At 45.0% G+C, this 24,837-nt stretch overlaps 1 protein-coding gene and 1 non-coding gene across 5 annotated transcripts; both read left to right on the top strand.

Annotated features, from left to right (window-relative positions):
• Positions 1-1,968: 1,968 nt before the first annotated feature.
• Positions 1,969-23,090, top strand: LOC150046275 (acyl-coenzyme A synthetase ACSM1, mitochondrial-like). 4 transcript variants are annotated; one of them, XM_090358081.1, is made up of 15 exons: positions 1,975-2,074; positions 4,014-4,148; positions 4,925-5,123; positions 6,005-6,215; positions 8,327-8,534; positions 9,757-9,897; positions 12,046-12,205; positions 14,129-14,208; positions 15,131-15,254; positions 15,803-15,883; positions 16,981-17,082; positions 19,053-19,180; positions 20,715-20,814; positions 22,093-22,212; positions 22,771-23,090. In XM_090358081.1, the coding sequence occupies exons 3-15, from the start codon at positions 4,932-4,934 to the stop codon at positions 22,855-22,857; spliced, it is 1,734 nt and encodes a 577-aa protein (XP_090214207.1). In that variant the 5' UTR covers positions 1,975-2,074; positions 4,014-4,148; positions 4,925-4,931; the 3' UTR covers positions 22,858-23,090. The 4 variants fall into 4 exon arrangements, with proteins under 4 accessions (XP_090214205.1, XP_090214207.1, XP_090214208.1 ...); XM_090358079.1 differs by lacking the exon at positions 4,014-4,148 and having other exon boundaries at positions 1,969-2,074; XM_090358082.1 differs by lacking the exon at positions 4,014-4,148 and having other exon boundaries at positions 1,981-2,085.
• Positions 16,604-16,734, top strand: LOC150046276 (small nucleolar RNA SNORA33). The gene has a single exon (XR_016532657.1). It is a non-coding gene; the product is annotated as a small nucleolar RNA SNORA33 (small nucleolar RNA).
• Positions 23,091-24,837: the final 1,747 nt, after the last annotated feature.

Raw genomic sequence — 24,837 nt, 5'->3', positions numbered from 1 at the left:
CGTCTTCTTTTGTCTTTAAGAAGTCTGTATTGGGCCAGGAGTGTGGCCTAGTGTTAAGAGTGCTTGTCTAGCATGCATGAAGCCCTGGGTTCAATTCTTTGGTACCACAAATACAGAAAAAGTCAGAAGTGGTGCTGTGGCTCAAGTGGTAGAGCACTAATCTTGAGAATGCTCAAAGATAATGCCCAGGCCCTGAGTTCAAGCCCCAGGACTGGCAAAAAAAAAAAGTTTGTATTAACCTGTCTGCTTTCACAATTTTCTCTCATTTTTTTGTCCTAAACAGATTTAGTTATGATATCTAACTATTGTTATTCTTTTTGTTGTTGTTGTTTTCCTTTTTTGGGGACTCTCTGCTAGTCTAAGAGCTTTAAATGTATGTTCTTCACCAAAATCTAGAAAACCTCTGCTCATTGATTTGTGTCTTTTTGTTTCATAGTTCACTGGAATTCCACTTAGAACTTTTCCATGTTTTCCCTCTGTTCTTCGAACTCTCTGGTCCTTTTGATCTAATTTCAAGTTTACTGACTTTCTTTGGTCATGTCCAATGTACAAGACACTGAAACAAAAAAAAAATGTTCACGCAGTTAATTTTTAACAAGGCAATGGATTTTTTTTTCAGTTAATGATTCCCAATTAATCCTTTATTTCTCCCTGTTTCATGTCATTAGTTGTTTAACTAGGGCTTATTTTCCTTTCATCTTCTAACATAATCATTATAGGTATAGCATACCTACCCAAGTCTACTAATTCTGACGACAGAATGATGAGTTTTCTCCATAGATGATTTCATCAGGGGAGATTAGCAAATAGAACCTGGATTCAAATCCTGCCCCTGCTTTTTGTAGCCTCTGTGACTTTGGAATGTTCTAGAGCCTCTCTTCAGCATCATTTTCTCTATATATAAATAAATTGTGATCTACCACGCACTTCATCAAAGAGGCCAAAAGTCTGAGACTCATCCTTCTCATCTTCTCCTTTATTATTCTTTATCCAAACTAACTCAAAACTTCTCCTCTCATTCATCCAGTTCTCTTTGCCCCAGTGCTATCATTCTTAGGGAAGGGGAGGGGGAGAGGGGACAGCATGTGGGAGGCTGGGGCAGGAAAGTGGTAAGTTCTTTCTGCAATGAGAATTCAGGCCATAGCAATCCAGTGATGCTGCCTTTCAGCTGTAGGTGAGAATATTGGGGTAACGTTCTGGAACGAGAGAGCAGCGTAGCCACAGACAACGAATGAGAACACCGCATTTGATTTGCTTCATTCTTCCTGCATTTTTATTGTTACAATAAACGTGATGGACAGAGGGGTTATGGTGAAGTAAGCCAGGCAAAGAGTACACTTCTTTTTGAACCACATCATCCCTTCCCTCACTCTCTCCCAGTTTTTCCCTCCTGACCTCACCCACAAATTATACAGTTGATTTTCAGTGTAGTGCCCAGTGATCACCACTACTGCATTTGTTTCAGCCTCTGTCTCTCTCCATTTGTGTCCTCCCCTTCCCTCCCCCAAAATAAGCAGACAAAAAGAAAGAAGAAAGAAAGAAAGAAAGAAAGAAAGAAAGAAAGAAAGAAAGAAAGAGCAAAACAACAAAAAAAAAACCCTCATTTCCATTTCCTGGAGTTCATTTTGATAAATCATATTTTATATGATCAGATGCCCCTAGGCATTGTGCCTTTGTGTTCCTCTCCTAAGAACAGCCTCCTTGGGTCTCACTGTATGTGCATGCCTAGAGTCCTGTATCATTTACCATGCCCCATATGTTTCCCATTTGATGTGTGACTCTAAGCCCTCCCATAAGAACTGGAGATGACTTCATAAGGACAGCTTGTTAGGGTGGTTTTCTTTTTAATTGATAATCTCCCCTTGGAGCCCTGTGATTATTTTCTGACTGATTCTATCAAGTATCTCCTCCCCCTGCTGAATCAGCCAATTCCTGACACAGTCCCTGCCCAAGTTTTCCCCTGCCTAGAGCCCAATTCTGCTGTGTGCACATTCCTGGAAAGAACCTGAGCTCAGAGAACAGACCTTGCAAAGCCTTCTTTTCTATCCCCACAGTACCCAGAGAACAGTATCAGGTACGACAGAGGTAAATGTAGGCTTCTTTTAAATGTGTCTGACTGTGGGTTGTTTGTGTATATCTAATTTTAAAAAAAAAAGCTCTAAATTTAATCCAGTTTCAAGCTCTGGCCATGCCACTTACAAATTAGCTTAGTATAGGCAGATCACTTCACTCCTCTGATACTCAGAGTTCTTGACTACAGTAGAAGGGTGTGGTAATCTGGTGTGCAGAATGTCCAGAGACAGAGCCACGCCATGTGTGTGGTGAGATGGTGGTTGACTCATAAAAGGTGTCCAATTCATGCTTGGGCAACTCACAATGGGTTGTGGGTGGCAGGTGGAGGAAATTTAATGGTAGGTGGAGGAAATTTAATGCCGGAGGTAACTGCAAGAAAATTTCCCTATGCAGAACGTGGTGCATGCACTTTCTGTAAAGTCGTGTGTGTGTGTGTGTGTGTGTGTGTGTGTGTGTGTGTGTGTGTGTGTGTGTTTAATTGGAAATAAGAGTGTCCTGCCTGGGCTCGCTTCAATCCTCACACCTCAGACTCCTGAGTAGGTAGGATAACACACATGGGCCACCAGCACCTGGAAATGTTTTTTATTAAATTGAAAAGGAAAAAAAAAATCCGATGAGAAGGGGAAAGTGCTGGGCCAGAAGGATGGCTGTGCATTTACTAAGCCCTGCTGTATGCTAGTCTCAATACTGCCAAGTCATTTATGTCAGTTATCTCACTCATCCTGTTGGAATCTGGGGAGTGAGTGTTCTTGTTTTGTCCCCATGTAGAGACATGAGCTCTGCCCAAGATCACTCAGCCGGCAGATAATGGAGCCAAAAGTCAAACTCTGGGTCCACAATTATACCATCCACAGGCGGCTCCATCAAATAGCTTTCAGAGTCCAAAGACCAGTAGTTGATGGCAAGAACATTTCATAACACTATGTACCCAAGCATGAAGTTCTGAGCCAAGCAAACTCAAAAACCCACAATGCTTTACTTTCAGATGACACTTCCAAATATTTCACTTTTAAATGATTTCACAAGAAGGCCTTGCACTCTGTGTTCCAAGAGAGAAGGTGAACCATCTTCCAATCTGATCTCTGATAGTGTCTAAAATCCAATTTAGCCCCTCCCACCAATAAATGCTTGGAAAATAAAACATTAGTTTTTCTATATTTCATCCTGTGGCTACAATGCCTGTTCTTTCCTAGATTTTATGTCTGTTTTCTGAAATTATGGCCCAAAAAAAGGAAGAGTCTGGGCCAGGAGTTTGGCCTAGCAGTAGAGTGCTTGCCTAGCATGCATGAAGACCCGGGTTCGATTCCTTGGTACCACATACATAGAAAAAAAGCCAGAAGTGGTGCTGAAGCTCAAGTGGTAGAGCCTTGAGAAAGTCCAAGGACAGTGCTCAGGCCCTGAGCTCAAGCCCAGGACTGGCAAAAAAAAAAGGAAGAGTCTAATTTTGTTGAATACCTACTGGACCAGGCATCTATGAAGAATACAGAAATATGAATTTAGATATAGATATAGTATAGGTGTATTTATTGATCTTTAGCAATAGGGTTATAGACTTTGTTTTTAGTCTAATACAGAAGCAAATCTAGCTATAAAGATAGATATATGTAGGGAGAGATATAGATGTATGAAGATAGATATATCAACAACTTTGAGGTGAGGTTCCTACATCTGTGTATATTAGAGCAGAAACTGGACCTGTTGTTTCCATGTCTAGAAATTTGTTCCAACTTCTCTTTGTAATCCAAAGATTACAAAACAATGGCATGTGGTCAAGTTTCGTTGCTCAATGAGAGCTTCCACATAAGTAAGGAAAGAGTTCCGTATCAATAGCTCCTATTTCTAGAGTAGGTATCTGTTTTCAGCTGCTGGTATATGTTTTCTACCTGTTACCACAGGTTTAAAGTAATCAGTGCTGCCAATTTTTTTTTCTGTTTGAGAAGGAGATTAAGTCAATAAATCCCAGAGTGAGTTAAAGGACTCGAAATCTCACCTGTGCTGTGTGAGGCCGTCTCCACTGGTCACTGAAGCCCCTTAAGTGGCAAAGACTAAATCAGAACTCCAAACATATTTAAAAGGTAGGACCGAAGTCATGTCTTCCTTATTGGTTCATAAGGGATATCTGAGTTCACTGGGGCTGCCGTGGAAAATTAGACCAGATGGAGTGACTTCCACAGAAGTTTATTTTCTCGGGGTCCTGGGGTCGGGAACCCCAAATCTCTACTGGACTTGATGCTAATGTTCACGTGGCTACATATGTCTATATCTTAATCTCCTTTTTTAAAATTTTTTTAATGCTGTCCCTGGGGCTTGAACTCAGGGCCTAGTGCTTGCTGTCCTTGAGCATTTTTGCTCAAGGCTAGTACTCTTCTACTTGAGCCACAGATCCACTTTTGGATTTTTGCTTGCTAGCCAAAGAGATGAGTCTTAAGGACTTTTTTACCTGGGCTGGTTTCAAGCCACAATCCTCAGATCTCAACCTTCTGAGTAGCTAGATTACAGGCGTGAGCCACTAGTGCCATGCTTTCAATCTGTATTTCTTAAAGGAGAAATAGCCATATCGTATTAGGGCCAATCCTAGCAGCTTCATTTATTTATTTATTTTTATTTGCCACTCGTGGGGCTTGAACTCAGGGCCTGCGCACTGTCCTTGGACTTTTCTCAAGGCTAGAGCTCTACCACTAAAGCCACAGCACCACTTCCAGCTTTTTTTTTTACTATGTATGTGGTACCAAGGAATCGAATCCAGGTCTTCATGCATATTAGACAAACCCTCTAACGCTAGGCCAAACTCCCCATCTCTAACAGCTTGATTTTTTTTTTTAGCTTGAGATCTCTGTGTCTATCTCCTCAGGACCACTATGCAGTGGCTGGTGAGAGGCTGGGTTCTCTGGGGCGCCCACAAATCCTACCACCGCCTCCACCTTGCCTCTCAGCAATGGCGCTACCAGCATGTATCAGGAGTTGAAGCCCCAAGATGGAATGACCAGGATAAACCCAAAGAATTTAACTTCGCAAGCCATGTGCTAGACTACTGGGCTCAAATGGAGAAGGTAAGTCGTGGAGAAGTCTGAACATTATCTCTGGCCTTTGCTTTCCATAATTCTATCTGCATGCCTGCCTCCCCTCTAACTTTATCATTTACATAACTATTGATAAATGTTTTCCTCTCCCTAAAAACCTCAGTCTTTCTTCTTCTCAAGACTTTCGATGCTATATTGTATTCCTCTGTCTCATAATCCACTTTCCCTAGTCTGGAGTTTTCACATACCAGTTTTCTTTATTGTTGAAGATCCTTTACTGGTGTGAAGAGATCCCACAAACTATTTGATTATTCTGTTGTATATTTGATGTTTTATGGAGTAAATAAGGGCCTGGACCTTCCTAGATCACTTTATTTCTATCACCAGCTCTAGAAGTGCCTTAATTTTTTTTTTAAAAAAAAGCAAATGTTGAATGTTGTTTAACAGTGATATTAGCCTCTTTTATATTTATATTTTTTTCTTATATTTATTTTTGATTTGCTTATTTTATTGGCTCCTTTGTTCTTACTATTACAATAGCAATTAGTATTATAAAATGTAATTAATCTTTCTGAGCAACTGATCTATGCAGGTGAAGATATTATTGTATGTGCTTTTGCAGATGAAATAACTCGTGTAAGCACTACTATCCTCTAGGTAGTATTGTTGCCCGTATTTCACAGATGCGAAGACTTAGGCACAGGGAGGAATGCGCACATCAGACAGAATTTTAAGGCTTGCTTAAGAGACTTGAAGTCTATTCATATGGGGTGGAGATGGTCACAACTGGCCAGATGTTATGACCCAAGCTCTTTCAATGCTATGCACCATGTCTATGTCACACTGGAATGTTACCATGGCCCTGGGTTTGGGGGAACAGGAACTAACACATCATCTGCCATCTTGCCTAGGAAGGCAAGAGAGGTCCAGGACCGGCCTTCTGGTGGGTGAATAGCCAAGGCCAAGAATTGAAATGGAGCTTCCAGGAGTTGGCCGACTTAACTCGCCGCACAGCCAATGTCCTCACGCAGACCTGTGGCCTGCAACAGGGCGATCATCTGGCCTTGATTCTGCCTCGAGTGCCTGAGTGGTGGCTGGTGGCGGTGGGCTGTCTCCGTACAGGTTAGTGACTCAAGGGCTCCCCCCCCCCCCCCCCGCCACCCTGTGGGCCTAAGAGCTGGCCTGGAACAAGCCAGTCCTGTAACGTTGCATGCTGTATCTTCCCACCTGGCACAGATACAGATTTGAGACATCTGTTCAGAACACGTTTTCTTCCCTACACCTTCCATCTGTCTTTCTGCTTCTCGTGTTCCCTCATTAACGCTTCTGTTTCTTCTCCCCCTCACACTAATATGTATGCACACACACACGCACACACACACACACACACACACACACACACACTCCCTTGCACAATAGTCTCAAACATTTCCACTTTCATTTTAAAGATACTATTTTCCTGCATTTGAGTTCTCTCTCTCTCTCTCTCTCTCTCTCTCTCTCTCTCTCTCTCTCTCTCTCTCTCTCTCTCTTTCTCTCATAAGATTCCTTTATGTACATTATGATACCTACAAGCACATATAAACACAGGAGCATATGAACCAACCTGCTACAATCAAGATGTTGCCTTTACGTAGTGACAACTGATACTGAGGTCTTTCCATTTCTTTACAAATGGTACAATGTAATTGCTTCTAATGGATGCGTAAATTCCATTGTGTATGTGTGTACATATAGATGGTGCATATCACACATTCTCTTAATCAATTCGCCCACTGATCACCTCTGCCATGCCAACATGCTCAATTTATATATTATTTATCTATCTATCCACCTATCTACACTATCTGCCTGTCTATCTCCCTATCTGCCTATCTCTCTTCATATTCTCCAACAAAATAGCTCATCGATTCAACAAGGTCATGTGCAATCAACAGCAAGGCAGAAAGGATTGTAAAGAAAGACAGCCATGTCACTCACACAGCTAAGAGATAGCTTGTGCTGAACCCTGGGAGATGAGCAGGATGAAAGAGGCTTCAAAGCAAAGGAAGAGCAACCCAAGCTTTGAGTGAGGAAACTTGGACAGACATGTCCATCTTGAAGTGCAGACTTGAGCTAGAAAGGAGAAAAAGGAGGAGAAAATAAGCCAGTGGCATGTTGGCCCCTCAGGATAGGGCGTATGGAGTGTTTCTGTGGAGGAAAAGGCAGTCTTGATGAATGGATGGCAGGAAGATTCAGAGGAGACTATCTGGCGGAGGCTACCAAAGGCCAGGCAAGGTTAGTGACCATTGTGACTTATCTTGAGATGAGAAGAAGATTCAAGATGACCTCTGTGCGCTGAGGGGAAATGGAGGACTAAGAGTCATCAAGTCATGACACTGTCCTTCCAGGTGTAGTCCCAAATCTTATATAAATTTGGCCAAAGCAGGCCCTACTGACCTTCTAGCCGGGTGCCTCTCAAGCAAAAAAGGTAAGGCAGAGAGCTCCAATCTTTCTATGGTTTTTAAAATTGTTATTATAAAAGTAATATACCGAGGAATTACCATTTCATAAGTCAGGACATAAATATATTTCTTTTAGAGCTTTCTTTTTTATTTTTTTTTTGCCAGTCCTGGGCTTGAGCTCAGGGTCTGAGCACTGTCCTTGGACTTTCTCAAGGCTAGAGCTCTACCACTTGAGCCTCAGCACCATTTTTGGCTTTTTTCTATGTATGTGGTACTGAGGAATCGAACCTGGGTCTTTATGCATGCAAGGCAAGCAGTCTACCACTAGGCCAAACTCCTGGCCCCTCTGTTTTTTTTTTTTTAATTTTATCTTTTGTACCAGTCCTGGGGCTTGAACTCAGTGGTTGAGTGCTCTCCCTGAATTTCTTTTGCTCCAGGCTAGTGTGCTCTACCACTCAACCCACTGCACCACTTCTGACTTTTGTTGAGTAGCTTCTTGGAGAGAAGAGTCTCACAGACTTTCCTGCCCAGGCTGACTGTGAACCAGTATCATCCGCTCTCATCTTCCTGAGTAGCTAGGATTACAGGAATGAGCCAAACCACCAGTGCCTGACTTAGGACTTCCACTTTTAACATGCATAGGCATCACTTGGAAATCTTGTTAGCATGCAGCTGGGGTTGATTTGGCCTGGGGTGAGATTCTGCATTTGTCATCAGGTGAGCCAGGCCTGAAGCCTTTGGCTCTAAACAGGGTATGGAAACTCGCGAGATTTCCTTTCTCCCCAACAGGGGTCATCTTCATGCCTGGGACCACCCAGCTGAAAGCCAAGGACATTCACTACCGTCTCCAAAAGTCTGAAGCCAAGGCCATCGTGACGACAGAGACCCTTGCCCCAGAGGTGGACTCCATAGCTTCTGCCTGCCCTGCTCTGAAGTCTAAGCTCCTGGTGTCAGAGCATAGCCGTGAAGGGTGGCTAGACTTACGGTCTCTAGTTAAGTGAGTTTTTGGTCGCTGACTGGATGTGTGACCTTGGGCATTTCCCTTCCTTTCCTGGTTCTTGTGTTTGGCATGTAAAACAAAAGTTAACTATGTGAAGTAATGATGTATTTGGTATAGAACCTAATTTTTATATAAAAATGTAGCTCCTGGGGCATTTCTGGCTCATGCCTGTAATCCTAGCTGCTTAAGAGGCTGAGATCTGACTATCCTGGTTCAAAGCCAGCCTGGGCAGGAAAGTCCGTGAGACTCTTATCTCCAATTCACCACCAGAAAACTGCAAGTGGGGCCGTAGCTCAGAGTGCTAGAGTGCTAGCCTTGCACAAAGGACAGTTCCCAGGCCCTGAGCTCAAGCCCCTGCCCCAACTGACAAAGAAAAAAAAAAGGAGGAGGAGGAGGAGGAGGAGGTGGTGGTGGTGGTGATGGTGGTGGTAGAGAAAAAAAAAAAGGAGAAACAGCCACTGAGAGCCAAGGCAAAGTCCCTGAGACTCCTATTTCCAATTAACCAGGAAAAAAAATCAGAAGTGAAAGTGTGGCTCATATGGCAGAGTATCAGCTTTGAGGAAAACAGCCAAGCAAGAGCACAAAGCCCTGAGTTCAAGCTCTACTACCAGCAGCAAAATAGAGAAGTGTGGTGATTCTATTTGTCTTCCTCACCACCTTTCCTCACCAAGGCCACAGTGATAAATTCCTATCACTGTAACTTGTAGGAAAATAACCAAAACGAGCTCAACAGTGTGATTTAGAGCAAGCACCACTGTGCCTCAGACTGCATGTGGGTTTAAATCCTGGCCCTGCCACTTGCAGGTTACGTGTCTTCAGGTAAATTACCTACCGTCTCTGAGCTTCAACTTTGTTATCTGCAAAATGGGCATGATTTCAGTATACTTCCTTTCTGGAGTTGATCTTGAGGACTGAATGAGTTCCTGTCACTAAATCACTTAGAGCTTTGCCCAGAACACAGCAATTGCCATGATTTAACTAATCTTTAGGAGGGAGGCTATAATCCATTATATTTCCATAGCTTCTCAAATAAAGACATATCAAGCCACTTACCCTTACAGTTTGCTGCTTGACACGGAGAGAACCAAGCTTTCCATTCCAGCCTCAGACAGATTCCCAATTCTATGTCGCACCATTCTGTCGTTCACTTCCGTAGGATGGGGGAAACAACAGCATGGCTTCTTTCTTGTTTCCTTTTCTTCCCTGAATCTCTTTATAGATCAGCATCTCCAGAACACACTTGTATCAAGTCAAAGACAGAGGACCCCATGGTTGTCTTCTTCACCAGTGGAACCACGGGATTCCCCAAGATGGCTAAGCACGACCACGGACTTTCCTTTCGATCCAGCCTCCCTTCGTGGTAGGAAGACAGCAGTGACTCAGAGACTGGGCCCCACATGTGCTGTGAGGATGGTGGGGCAGGGAATAGAGCTCAAATGGAAATCCCTCGGTCCTCCTTTCCCTCTCTGCTCTCTGATTCAACCTCTGAGGGTCTAAGAGGTAAAGATGTGCAATCCTGAAGGTTGACTCAAAGAGAGCTTGGGGTGACAGAAGATATTTGTGGGGTCCTTCCAGTGCATCTTCACAACAGGGCAGCCAGCATCTTTGCAGCCCACATCCATGAAAGATAAGTCCTTGACAGTGACTCCCAGGTTTGGGTAGAGAAAGATAGAAAACTCTAGCAAACCTGAGGTCTAGAAAAGATCTCTTCTGCTTCATTATCATGGGAAATAAGACTTTAGAATTTCCCAATCATAAACTGCCAGGGAAGAAACTTGGTTACATCAAATCTTCCCCATCCTTGAACAAAAAATACATAAAGGCTCATACTCAAGCCTTGGATTCATCCTTCTATCAAATATAAGTGATCATTCTCATCCCTTCCCCCACCCTGCCTCCTGTCCGCCTAGAAATGTTCAGGACAGGTCAAGTTCTATGTGTTTTCTAACTTATTAACCAGAACAGGGACAGAGACTTCTTCTGCAGGAAAGACTTCTTCAGGCAGGAATGCTAATGGACACAGATGAGTAGAGAGTGCCCTGGAGGTGAGAGAAGAGAAAGGATTCTGGATTCTGGCTCTGCTGGGGTATTCTAATATTTATAGCTTACAATGATATGTACAAAGAGAAAAGGACATCCTAAGTGGTATCATAGAATTATGGAGTTTGGAGAAGAGTATTCAGGATGTAGGATGAAGGTCCAAGAGGAAAGTTTTGAGCCACATTTTGCAGAGATCTGATATTGAGCTTGGACCTTCTGTGAAAGACAGTGGGGAGGTATTGCAAGGATTTCAGTGGCCGGGGTGGGGACCCCATGCCAGCATGGTAGCCGGGTACCAGTGGCTCACACCTGTAATCCTAGTAACTCAGCAAACTGAGATCCAAGGATCTCAGTTCAAAGGTAGCCCTGGCAGGAAACACTGAGAGATTTCTATCTCCAATGCACTTGAAAAGGCTGCAAGTGGAGCTGTGGCTAGGGTGATAAAGTGCCAGCCTGGAGCAGAAAAACTCAGGGACAGTAGCCTAGGCCCTGAGTTCAAGCCCCAAGACTCATATGCACACGTGGCACCCACAACACACACACACACACACACACACACACACACACACTCCATTGTGACTGCAGAATGGGAAGGGAATAATAGAAAGTTCGAATGAGGGAAGAGTGAACAGGCACAACCTCTGGGAACAAGATGTTCTGTACCAGGCAACTGAGATGTGGAGATTTAACACACTGAGACTTCAGGAGCTGGCGTAGGAAGGATCTGCTAGCTACATGTAGGGAATGAGGACTGGATTATAGGGTGACTTTCCGGTTCTGAGGTTTGAGCAATGATGGCATCCACAGAGAAGAACACCAGAGAGGAATGGGTTCAAGAGAAGCCAAGAAACTAAGATCTCTAAGCTTAGATCAAGAAATGGGGAGGCTGAAGCTGAGAAGACTGGACCTCGGTGCTTGTTATTTTCCTTGCCAAGTTGGGGTATTAATTACATCTCTTCTGTTCTCTTTCTTCCTCATTCTATTGCCTCCTTGTGAAACTACAGAAGGCTTAACTCAAACCCACTGAGGCCAAAAAAAAAAAATGAACAAGGAACTGGAATGGCAGGGGGAAATCTGAGACTTCACTTGTGAATTCCAAGTTAGACTCCAGTCTGTCCATCCATCTCTCAGCTCTGATGCAGCGAGGTGGACACTGTTCTCAGAAAGGCTCCAACATATCTGCCTGCCTCACCTGGAACTATCCCCTAACAGACTCAAGTGTTGCACAAACAGCCACAAACTCTTGGCTCTCCTGGCAAAGGCCTTCAGGGTTATTAGTACTGAGTCTGTTTCAGTCCCACATAATCAGCATCTTGGGGACCTGGGTGGGTTTCCCTCTGGAGATGGCAGACATGCCATGAACTGAGGGTGAGCCGGTGGTTCCCTAGCTGAAAAGGAGTTTCCCCACCCCCTACTCCCCATACCCTTCCCTGGCAGTACCGCTGAGGCCACTGTATCTTGGAGTTAGCAGGAAATTATTACAGCTGAAGACAGCAGATGTCATATGGTGCCTGTCAGACCCAGGCTGGATTCTGGCTGTCATTGGGTGCCTGATTGAACCATGGACTGCAGGGTCTACAGTCTTCATCCACCAACTTCCCCAGTTTGAGCCCCAGAACATTATACAGGTAAGAAGAACCAACTTCCAGTATCAAATAGCTCCCAGAAGTTTGGGTACTCAGTGGCTCATGCTTATAATCCTAGCTACTCAGGAGTCTGAGAGCTGAGGATCCCATTGCAAGGCCAACTCAGGCAGGCAAATCCGAGAGGTGCTTATCTCCAATAAACCACCAAAGCAGCCAGATGAGGAGATGTGGCTCAACTGGTAGAGATCTCATGTTACAGGAAAACTAAAAGAGAGCTCAACGCCCTGAGTTCTAGCCCCGGGACTAGTGCCAAAATAAGCTAAATAAATAAACCTCCTAGACGAAATTCACAGGCCAAAAGCCAAATCCTACTAAGACGATTTTGTGCCTAAAATAATCCTGTTTCTGGGATTTTTAACAGTGTAGGATAGTGAATTAAGAATTATGGTATCAGAGTCACAGTAAAATTAAAAAACAAAGACCTAAACCAGGGCTGTTGGTGGATCCTGCCTATCCTCCCAGCTCCTCAAGAGGCAGAAATCTGAGGATTATGATTCAAAGCCAGCCCAGGCAGGAAAAGTCCATGAGATACTTATCTCTAATTACAAAAAAAAAAAAAAAACCACGAGTGGAGCTGTGGCTCAAGTAGTAGAGCACTTGCCTGAGCAAAAAAGCTTAGGGGACAGTGCCTAAGCCCTGAGTTCAAGCCCCAGAACCAGCACTAAAAATATAAAATAAAATAAACCATAACCTGGAAGAAAAGACATATTTCTGATTGTGAGATCCCAGCAAACATCCAGAGGAGTCCTAGATTACAGACAACCAGAGCTTACCGGGGTCCACACCTACAAAGCCTCAGGCTCTGAGAGGGCGGGGATACAGCCTACTCTAATCCTTAACTTTGAAGGGGGGAGGGCTTGTTCTAGTACTGTCAGTCACAGAAATCCACTTCAAAGGAGTTTATGGAAAAAGGAATTGAGACACTCCATGATTTAAGATTGTGTCCTGATAAGCCCATCACACAGTGTAAACACCCTAAATTGCAAGTGTGGTTAATATACCTAGCTTAGCAATGTAGTCCCTCCGTTGTTTTTCCTCTTAGTTACCTGACAACAGGGAATCACGACTCACATCTGCCATCCAACAGAGTTAAGACAGGTTCTTATGATCAAAATGCAAACTTCATGTGTGTTCTGTTTATTTTCTCTCACCACCACAAGCCAGGGGACCATCAGGTTAGAGGTAGAGGAGGACAAGGCAGGAGGTCAGTCAGTATTTGAGATGAGGATTATAAGCTGTTAGGAATCCAGGCAGCTTCTAGTCTGCCCTGCTTTTCTCTGGGTCTCTGCTCTCTTCTATTGGTAAATCCACTGAATCATTTCTGGGTTGATATCCACAAGATCAGGGCAGAGGGACTAGATACTAAACAACCTGGCCTAAGTCAACTATGCCACCAAGCCTTTAATTCAACCCCATATGACTGAGGCTAGCCACCTCCAAAGGCTACAAGGGGAAGGAAGCCAGGTGCCAGTGGCTCACGCCTGTCATCCTAGCTACTCAGGCCACGATCTGAGGATCACGGTTCAAAGCCAGCCTGGGCACCAAAGTCCATGAGATGCTTATCTCCAATGAATCCCCAGAAAACCAGAAGTGGTGCTGTGGCTCAGAGTGATAGAGTGCTAACCTTGAGTTGAAGAGCTCAGGGACAGTACCCAGGCCCAGAGTTCAAGCCCCACAATGGACAAAACCAACAAACAACATTCTTTCACTCTTCCTGCATTATCTTGACTTGTGCTCCATGTGCAATGCCCGCTCCATATACAGATATTGAATGAATGAATGAATGAATGAATGGGTAAATGTGATCTCCTGGAAGGGAGATCAGAACCAGGATTGAGATGGTAATGAATGGTGAGGTTTTTTTAGCCTCAACTATGATAATAAAGTGCTTTCCTCACTTTGCAGACATTTTTCAAATACCCCATCACTCAATGCCTTGCTGCACCCACTGTGTACCGAATGATTCTTCAGCAGAAACAAGCCAAGTATGTGGTGTTGGCTGGTGACAACAATTTCTGGGTGGTATGTGAAGGATGTGTTAGGATGTGTTGCAATTTGCTTAGTTTGCCTTGGATCCTTTAAAGGCTGCGGTAGGTATGGTATATGTGTCTGTGTATGTTATATGTATATTTCTGTGTGTGTGTGTGTGTGTGTGTGTGTGTGTGTGTGTGTGTGTGTGTGTAGTGTGATAGTTCTCAGTCCTAGTAGGTAAATCAAAACACAACCCAGAGACCTGGAAAGACAATCAATGATTCTTGCATTGTTCTAAAAATCATTCCAGGGTTAGAGACATGGCATAGGTGGTAAAGCACCAATCAGTGAGCAAAAGCCAGCGTCAGAGAGCAAATTCAAGTCCCAGGCTCAGACAAAAATAAATAAAATAGCATGTATTATTCCAATGTTTTCCTCATGCAAAGCACTATTTGAATCAGATACCGGGATCTCACACCTGTAATCCTAGCTGCTCAGAAGGCTGAAATCTGAGGAGTTTGAAGCCAGCCTTGAGAGAGGGGGGAAAAAAAGCTTGAGACAGTAGAGGGGGGAAAAAAAGCTTGAGACAGTACCCAGACCCTTGAGTTTGAGCCTCAGGGTACACACACCACACACACACACACACACACACACACCATTCCCTCTTAGCCACATCTGATGCTTCCTTGAGTCCGAGTAAACGTAATCTTACATCCAAATTTAATCCAGACTTCCTTGATTTAACTCAATCCCATTTCCATCACTCACTCACCCACCTCCAGAAGCACTAACCGGAACTGACAGGAAGGGAGGGATGTGACCTACCCTTGACCTTGACCATCAGTAAACAGACTGGAAGGCAAATCAGAAATGTAGCAGAGGGATGCATCTGCCTGCCCTGAGTCCACAGCTTACGTGTTTGATCCCCTCTCCAAGCCTCAGGTTCCCCACCCTGGAGCACTGCTCAACCGGCGGGGAGGCCCTGCTCCCCGAAGAGCACGAGCAATGGAAGAATCGCACAGGCCTTCTGCTGCATGAGATCTACGGGCAGTCAGAAACGGTAGGCGACAGACTGGGAGTGTGGCAACTGGGATCATTCTTACCACACGTGTGTGCACATAAGCACTGCCCACAGTCCACAGGGGTCACCAGGGTTTAAGGCTTATTGGTCCCAAATCAGCCTGCAGAAAGGTTTATTCACAGTTCATCAGCAAACCAGTCACCTGAGAACTGGAGACAAAACCGTGTGTGTGTGTGTGTGTGTGTGTGTGTGTGTGTGTGTGTGTGTTTCTATATTTATAATATATAATAATATATGGTTATATATTGTACTCTATTAATGTTTATATGTCTGTGTTCATTTCTAAGTGTATTTTATATTGAGTCGTGAGGGGTTCCTCCTTCCTGCGCCCCCATCAATGTGACATTGTCAGTCCTACACACCGTTCCCAACCCCTGCCCAGCTTAACGGAAGTTGGGTCAAAGTCTTGAGCCTTCTTTATTCAGAATCGGTGCTCCCTTTGGGGACAGGTGGGGATCCTTGCTTCTCACTATGTTACCACCTACCTAGAATCTCTGGGCCAACTCCACGTCTCTTTTTCTTTCCAGGGCATCAGCTGTGGAGTGTCCCGGGGAATGAAGATCAAGCGGGCATCCATGGGGAAGGCTATCCCCCCCTTTGAAATCCAGGTCTGTTCCTGAAGGCCTCGGCTGGTAGGGAGGAGGGTCTTACGTGACATGAGGTAGCAGCTGAACCAGACACCCTTCGCTCCCTTGGTTTCCTTTCCTTTCCCTATTATTCTCTCTTCACTTTCTCTGGAAGGTTTGAGTGAGGGCTGTGCTAGTGTGGGGACAATCAGAGCTCAAAGGGTCACTAGAGATATCACTCTGAGAGCGTAAGGAGGAGGTGGCACTGGCAATTTTCTGTATCCAGTAGTGCCTTTCTCTCTTTTTTGTCACTGGTGGGACTTGAACTCATGGCCTGACCTCTTTTACTCAAGACTAGCACTCTGCCACTTTGAGCCACAGCTCCACTTCCCATTTTTCTGGTGGTTCATTGGAGAGAAGAGTCTCATGGACGGGCTGGCTTTGAACCTCGATCCTCAGATCTCAGCCTCCTGAGTAGCTAAGATGGCCGGTCTTTGCTTTTCTTGATCAATATTTTCCAGTTTGAAGACACATGGAAACAGATGCCCCACCATCCCCTACCCTCCAGCTCTAGAAAGCAAGTAAACCTTTGACTTTTCTGCTTCACTCTTGATTCCAAACACCTGTGAGAGTTTCATTCTTGTTTCTGACACAATTCCTCCACCGATGTCCTCATGTGTCCCATTGGAGAAATAAACCAGGCAATCCTCTGGTGGCACAGAAGAGGTGGGGACCTGGGGTGGGTTAGACATTCCTTCACACAAGCCAGCTAGTGATTCTGCTTACATAAACACGTATATGCAGATATACAGATGAAGCTGGCAATAGTAGTGCCATGATACGAGCCTCAAGGACAATCAAAGTCATTAAGGTCCCTGGGAATGGCTACAACAAAAGAAAAGAAAGAAAGAAAAAGGAAAGAAAGGAAGGAAGGAAGGAAGGAAGAAAAGAAGGAAGGAAGGAAAAAAGAAAGAAAGAAAGAAAGAAAGAAAGAAAGAAAGAAAGAAAGAAAGAAAGAAAGAATAGGAAGGAAAGAGGGCGGGAGGGAGGGAAGGAGGGGAGGGGAGGGGAGAAGAGGGGAGGGGAGGGGAGGGGAGGGAAGGGAAAAGAAATTCCTTCACACAAGCTTCTTGCTCCAGATCATCGATGAAAAAGGCAATGTCCTGCCTCCTGACACCGAAGGATACATTGGCATCAGGGTAAAACCCATCAAGCCCACAGGCATCTTTATAGGCTATGAGGTAAGGGTACCCCCATCCACTGCCATCCTGGCTCCAAGGATTCCTGAGGCTTTGTGAGGTCCTCTTCTGCAATTAGTTACCCCCACGTTTCCATTCATTTCCCAACAGTTATGGATAATAGACTTTGGCTGGGTTCAAATAATAGCATCTCCTATGCCTACTATCAGGTGTGAGCGAATTACTTATCCTGAGCCTCAAGGAAACTCCCTCATTCATTCCATGCAGTGAGGAACTGTAGGTTAAAAGTTGTATGTGTCTTGTGGCCGGGAGTTTGGCCTAGTGGTTAAAGTGCTTGCCTAGCATGCATGAAGCCCCAGTTCGATTCCTCGGTACCACATACATAGAAAAAAGCTGGAAGTGGTGCTGAGGCTCAAGTGGTAGAGCTCTAGCCTTGAGAAAGTCCAAGGACAGTGCTCAGGCCCTGAGCTCAAGCCCAGGTCTGGCAAAAAAAAAAAACCCACAAAGTACAGTTATTTAGAAAGAATGAGTTCTAGCACTCCAGTCATGAGACTAGAGTTCCCAACAGTTCACCCTGTACTTCCTGCAAAACCAGAAGAGAGAAACTCAAGGTTCCCCAACACAAAGAAATAATAAGTGCTCAGGAGATGTCTTGATCAGTACATGTCATATACACATGTCGTATGGTCACACTGTATACCTTAAGTATGTTTGATTACGATGCGCTAAGTTGCTGTTCAGGGGTTAAGACTGGGGAGAGAAGAAAGTGGCAGAGCAAGAAGGATCATAGTAAATGCTGATGGGACCGGTAGGTATACACCTTGATTGGTGTTGTCCTTGTCTGTCTTTCTCTGTCACTCTGACTCTGGGTGCTGTCCATGATACATGTGAAACATTTTCCTGAAGGAAACGGTAAAAGAAGGATTTAACACCTCTATATTCCTTCTTCAAACCACATGCAAATCTAGACTTTTCTTAGAATGAAAGGCTTAGTCTCAAAACTCAGAGGCTTTTGGTAAGGATCACCGGAAATAGCATCTGGGAAAGAAAATTTGTTCCCTCTCACCTGGCTATGAACGGTGTTACTGCTGAGCTCAGAGCCATGAATAAAACCAATAAGGCTCCTGCTGTGGTGGGAATTTGATTCTCATGAAATGGCAGACCGAAGTTGAGTTCTCGTTACAAATGTCATTAAAGTTGACTTATTGTCCGTCACTAATCGATGACAGCACACACAGAACACTTCCGTGTAGTGAAAGAAGACTCCAGGGAAATACAAAACTTGGGAAACTTGTCTGGGTACCAAGTTGTTTTGTTTTGTTTTTTCAAAAACAATTAAGAAGGCGGACATGAATTCTTGCTGCACACCGGTGGCTCACGCCTGACATCCTAGCTACTCAGGAGGCTGAGATCTGAGGACTGGGGCTCAAAGCTAGCCCTCGGAGTCTTTGAGACTCTTATCTCCAGTGAACCACCAAAAAAGCCAAAAGTGGAGTTGTGGCTCAGGTGGCAGAATGCTAGTATTGAAAGGGGGTGGGGAAAGCTTAGCAATAGCACAATAGCACCCAGGCTCTGAGTTCAAATCCCAGGATGAGTACACAAAAAGGGATTCTTAGAAACATATGAACACAAATACAGGGTCACACGGACATATACACAAACACATCAACTAAAAGATGGTCTATGCAGGAGAGGATTGTAATGGTGTAATGCCTTCAAACAAGTGACATTTCACCAAGTACCAGGAGGCTGAAGTATGAGTTGTCAGAAGTGGGGAGATCCAGGGGAGGGATACAGAAGGGAGGGGTGGGAGTGGGAGGGATGGGCGGATGGAAGGGACAACTGGGATCAAGGGGCATTGGATTCACAAGGTGACATGTTATACCACCATATAAGGACAATTAATATATAAAACTCCTTAAAGACAGCGAGAGAGAGAGAGAGAGAGAGAGAGAGAGAGAGAGAGAGAGAGAGAGAGAGAGAGAGAGAGAGAGGTTCTGATCTCTTTGCAGAATAATCCAGAGAAGAACGCAGAAGTGCAATGTGGGGACTTTTATAACAGCGGGGACCTGGCGAAGATGGATTCGGAGGGCTACATCTGGTTCTTGGGACGGGGAGATGACGTCATCAATGCATCCGGGTAAGAGCCACCTAACCCTGCCCTATCTTCACACCCTGACTTCGGGCTGCCTGACCTGCCTCTGTGCCTCAGTGATGGAACCCTCAGCTTGACTTCCAGCAGTCAGCTCGGTGGTTCCCTGTTCTCTTGCTGTCAGGCCACATCCCTTCTCCCTGTCCAAAAGAATCAACCAAAATGAAGTTTCAGAGGCTCTGGACATGGTCGTGAGGACTGAGAAAGGAAACTGTTTCGTTGGAGAAGTGTGCTTGCGTTCTAGGAGAAACACAATGACAGTAGTTAAGTGTAGCTCACCTCGCTGGCCTGTCATTCTAGTTACTCAGGAGGCTGAGGTCTGAAGATCACAGTTTGAAATCAACCTGGGCCAGAAAGTCCAGGAGACAATCATCTCCAATTAACCACGAAAAAGCCACAAAGTAAAGCTGTGGATCAAGTGCTATCCCTGAGAAAAACTTTCAGAGACAGTGCCTCTGAGTTTAAGCCCCAGGACTAGCACAAAAAGAATAATAATAATAGCTCATCTTTAAGGAGTTCTTATGGTGTGAAAACCCTCTCCTAGGGGCTTTGAGCAGTCACCTCTAGATGCCAGCAATGAGATGCCATATAGAAATACAGCACACATTATTGCCAGCTCTATATCTGTCCTGCTTTGAAATAGGACAACAGGATCCATTCCTACCTCATCAGTTTCTACAATATGCTGTCACTATTGGCACCTGAAATTTGCTACAAGCATAGACTCAGGAAACTCTTTCTATATGTTAGGACTCTGCGCAATCTACCTCTCCCCACCCTGTGTGAGGATGGACTAAGTTCATTTATTTGGCCACCATATAGTTTCAGTGTGTATATTACATGGCACACTTAAAATATAGATGCCAGCCAGGCACTGGTGGCTATGCCACTTGTATCCTGGTCACAAGGCTGGAACCAGAGGATCATGGTTAGGGCAGAGAAGTTTAAGTCCAAGAGACTCTGTCTCCAAATAGCCCCCAAAAGGCTGGACTGGAGGCATGCTTCAAGTGGTGGAATGCCAGCTATGAGCTAAACAAGCAAGCTCAAGGTCCTGAATTCAAACCCCAATACTGCCAAATATCTGTACACACCACACCACCCAATATTCACACTGGGGGAAACCAGAGCCGGGTGGTTTTTTGTTGTTTTTTGGGGGGTGTTTTGGTTTTTTGTTTTTTGGGGTTTTGCCAGTCCTGGGCTTGGGCTCAGGGTCTGGGCACTGTCCTTGGACTTTCTCAAGGCTAGAGCTCTGCCACTTGAGCCTCAGCACCACTTCCGGCTTTTTTCTATATGTGGTACCGAGGAATCGAACCCGGGTCTTCGTGCATGCTAGGCAAGCACTTTAACCACTAGGCCAAACTCCCAGCCCCTGTTGTTTTTTTACACACAGAATGTCCACATCTTCACGTTTTCAACCACAAACACAAGCAGGTGTCCAGCCGCTGTTCCCCTCTGACCTCATCCTCTGCATCAAGCAGAGATTAAGACTTGGTGCCCCCAACCTTGGCATCTGCCTCTCCAGGTACCGCATTGGACCGGCGGAGGTGGAGAATGCCTTGGCTGAGCACCCGGCTGTGGCGGAGTCTGCGGTGGTGAGCAGCCCCGATCCAAGCCGAGGAGAGGTGAGAAGAACCTAAGAAACTGTACTGATGCTCCATAGCTGATGCTCCTCCTGGCTCTTCCTCTCCTGAGGCCAGGGTGGAGGAAGAGCAAGGTGCCCTTGCAAGATATGGTCACCAGGTGGCGCTGTGGCCTCATCTGAGGTCCTGGGCTGATGACCTTGACCTTGAACGATGATGAGGATGGCTGGTGTTTAGGACACGCTAGCCCAAGTACCCAGTCGCTCCATGCGCAAAGCCCAATAACTTTCCATATGCTTAAAGTAAGGGAAGTAAAAAAGAGACTGAGTATCAGCTAACATAGAAATGGGGGAAGGCTAAGCACTGTGTCTTCAATTCCACAGGTGGCACACCTTTCTGTGGAAGGAGTAGTGCACACAAAGGGGGAGATATATACAACATAAGTACATGTGAGACCTTATTATACAACATAAACATTCATATATTGTGTATATTTTTATAATTTGATATATCCTAGCACATGAACAATATATAATACACAAATACATAGTATATTGTATATAATTTATATATATAAATTAAAATATAGCTAATGTATAAAGTAATTCGTATTTTATAATTGGTATATAAATGTGTTGATATTGGCACGTAATTACTATATTATATTTTATATATTTGCTGTTCATATATCATAAATATATGTTTATGTGACATATAATACCAAAGTGACAGCAGTAGTAACATACTTCAATAGCTCAGATGTTTGGTATGTTTTTGAGTTTGGGGGTTTGGGGTTTGGGGGATTGAGATTTTGTTGTTGTTTGTGCCAATCCTGAGGCTTGAATTCAGAGCCTGGATGCTGTCCATGAAGTTTATTTTACTCTACCACTTGAACCACAGCTCCACTTATGGCTTTTTGGTAGTGACTTGGAGATAAGAGTCTCACAGGCTTTCCTGCCCATGCTGGCTTTGAACCCTGATTCTCAAATCTCAACCTCCTGGGTAACTAGGATGACACTCATCTTCTGACACACTTCCCATGAAATGTGGACAAAATGTTTGCAGAGCCCCTAGGAGGGATGGGCTTCATTGTCCCCATTTCTCCAAAGACACAACGAAGGCCAGAAGAAGTCAAGATGTTTTCCAGGTCGTAGATTAGAAATGGGAAGGAGAAGGATTTGACCATGATCCTCTCCTTTCTGGAAGACCTCCTCCTGCCTTTTGGCCATGACGGGCTCAAGCACACATTTACTGCTGCATTCTAACCCTTTACTTCTTGAGCTCTGGATCAAATGGCTGGGCTCTGGTCCTGTTGTACAGGTGGTGAAGGCTTTTGTGGTCCTGACTCCCAAGTTCCAGACCCATGACCAGGTTCAGCTCACCAAGGAGCTCCAGCAGCATGTGAAGTCGGTGACTGCGCCATACAAGTACCCCAGGAAGGTGAGCAGGGGTGTGGGAGATGGGGGGGAGGAGGGAGGAACTGGTCCATCCACCCAGCATTCCAGGCACTGGGGCTGCTCACAGTGAACCCAGAAGCTTAATCAGCCAATTTCTTTTCCTCTGCAAAGCAAGCAGTTTGGCTCAAGGATAGATGAGATAGAGCACATCTCACCAACCCTGGGTGTGTTACAAAGCTGCCTGGTGAGCCATGATTCAACCCTCAGCGCTCTACGTGTGTTATTATTTAATCCTGGACCCGAATTGACCTAGAGTAATGTGATCGAGGTCATTGTTTGGCAGAAACACAGATTGTGAGCTGCCTGAGTGTGCAAGACAGCAGACACAGAGCTGCAACCCCCAAACCTGCGTGACAGTCAGGAAAAAGAAGATAACACAGCACCCCCAAACAGAGAAAGTTTAGGACGTGGCCTCATGCTGTATGCCTGTCGTGGCTCTTCTGGGCCCTCTGTTCCCTCATTGTGGGGGGATATGCTGAGGCAAAGTGGAGCTCAGAGGAGTTTTTCCAAGGCAAGATGGATTTATTTTCTCCCAAACCAGGTGGAGTTTGTTCCAGAGCTGCCCAAAACTGTCACTGGGAAAATTAGGCGGAGTGAACTCAGGAGAAAGGAATTTGGCCTGAAGTAGTCAAGAAGAAATCCAGCATTGTACTGCAAGCCAAATCAAATCCACCGCTACTTCCATTTCCTCACTGTGAGGTGAAAGTGAGGAGGGGCTTTGGCAAGGATTGGTTAGACAGGTCTCCCCAAATCTCATTCCTTTCAGTGGTGTCCCCACTTGTCTTGGATGTCCTCTCTTCTTTCCGATGGTATCAGCCAGCTCTTGGATTTGGGATCAATAAAACTGACTGCAGTGCCAGAGCAGCCCTGAATTGTATGTTCACCTCCGAATTTACCTTTGCAAAGGACCTTCCCTCCGTAATAATAATCCCAAACTTCAGTCTGAGCTATGCTCAAACCAGATGCTCACTCTTAGTTCCTGGGGTCAACAGGGGGCCGGGAGGGGGATCCCCAAGCATCCATTCAAGACCTAAGACACAGAGTGGCTGATATGGCTCTACCACCTTCCTCTGCCAGTCTCTGCCTACAACCTACAGAAGGCTGAGGCTGCAGGCCACGCTCAGGGCCATTATCTCTGACTTACTAACATGGGCATGTCAGATAGTTCCTGCTTCACCCTTCCTTGGCCTTTTTGTGTCTTCATAAAGCCTCTGCTCCAGCAGCAGTGGCTGCTATCTTACAGCCTGGCCCCAGTGTGCTTGCATCGAGGTCCCCCAGCCCCCAGCCTCTGTGGACCCAGCAGTCCTGTCAGTCTCCTCCAGGCCCATGCATGGAACTAAGAACCGAATCCCATTCTCTCTTCCACAGACATTCCCGACACCTGTTCCTCTCCAGAGCTCCAGGAGCTCTGACTATCTTCCTGTTCAGACAATTCTGCTCTCTCTCTCTTCCAGAACTCAGGATTTCTTCTTCAGAAAACCCACCCCCCCCCCACACACACACAAGAACCCAGAGGCTTCCCCATCTACTGGCCCAAGCTCCTGTGAATCATACACACTTGGGTCAGGGAAGACAAATGACTAAGAAGCAAAGGACAGGAAGAGCTCGTCCTACAAGGAGGGTAGAGAGGGGGGAAGCAAACTACCTTTTTCTATCACACCTCTGAAAGATCACCCTAAAAGAGTCCCCTCAACCTCAGCATCTCTCTGGGGAACACACCTGTGTGTCTTCAGGAAGGAGAACACTCACAGAAGTTCTTCTCACTCCCACCACCACCCCCAACCCCAGTGCACAGTTGTGGGGGGGGTTAAGTTTTTGCTTTTTCTATTTTCTATGAACTCACAGTCCTACATGCTGTTTTCATCGATGGCTTTGATAGAATGCTTTTGTGTCCTTTACCATATACTGCTTGATGATAATGATAGAATTTATCAGGCACTGGGTGGCTCACACCTATCATCCTAGCTAGTCAAGAGGCAGAAATCGAAGGATCACAGTTCAAAGCCAATTTGGGGAAGGAATGTTTATGAGACTCTTATCTCCAACTGATCACCCCAAAACTGGAAGCAGAGGTGTGGCTCAAGTGGTAGAGTGCCAGCCTTGAGAGACTTAGCTCACTGGCAATGCCTGGGCTCTAAGTTCAAGCCCCAGAACTGTCATATCACCAACTTGTGACTTTAATATCAGCTTCTGCCTTGCATCCTTAAGTGGTATCCATTATATATAGTATGTAATTATATCTGAAAGATGTTCTCTTTGTTTCTCCTAGTTAATAACAATAGCCAGAATTAGAACCTTCAGTGGTGTCAGAGGGTTGGAGAGAGGTTTCACAGCCCTTCTTCCACCACTGATCCTCAGTTGCTGATGCAATGTGTAAAAGTGTTATTTGTCCTGTGACCTTTACAGCTTTGTTGACTTTTAGCAATGCTCCTGAAAAAAAAAATATCTGTCCAATAGCCCAGAGATACCCGCCCTTGCAGTACATTCTTTGGTAAATTGATATAAATTTATACAAGGAAGTTGATGGTTGATTTTTCCCAAGGCAGAAGAGGTTGACATACAGAAGAAAGTCACAAAGATTTTGAAAACTTTTAGCATTGTCAGATTT

The sequence above is a fragment of the Megascapheus bottae genome, chromosome 25 (assembly GCF_031878675.1).
Source record: "Megascapheus bottae isolate mThoBot1 chromosome 25, mThoBot2.hap1, whole genome shotgun sequence".
Lineage (NCBI taxonomy): Eukaryota > Metazoa > Chordata > Mammalia > Rodentia > Geomyidae > Megascapheus > Megascapheus bottae.
Note: the sequence above shows the minus strand (reverse complement) of the source record. Positions and strands in the feature narration are given on the sequence as shown.

Coding starts and splice junctions, on each gene's coding strand:
- LOC150046275 (XM_090358079.1), top strand. CDS start 4,932: ATGCAGTGGCTGGTGAGAGGCTGGGTTCTCTGGGGCGCCCACAAATCC. Junction 15,255..15,802: donor TCTACGGGCAGTCAGAAACG/GTAGGCGACAGA, acceptor TTTTCTTTCCAG/GGCATCAGCTGTGGAGTGTC. Junction 19,181..20,714: donor GACGTCATCAATGCATCCGG/GTAAGAGCCACC, acceptor CTGCCTCTCCAG/GTACCGCATTGGACCGGCGG.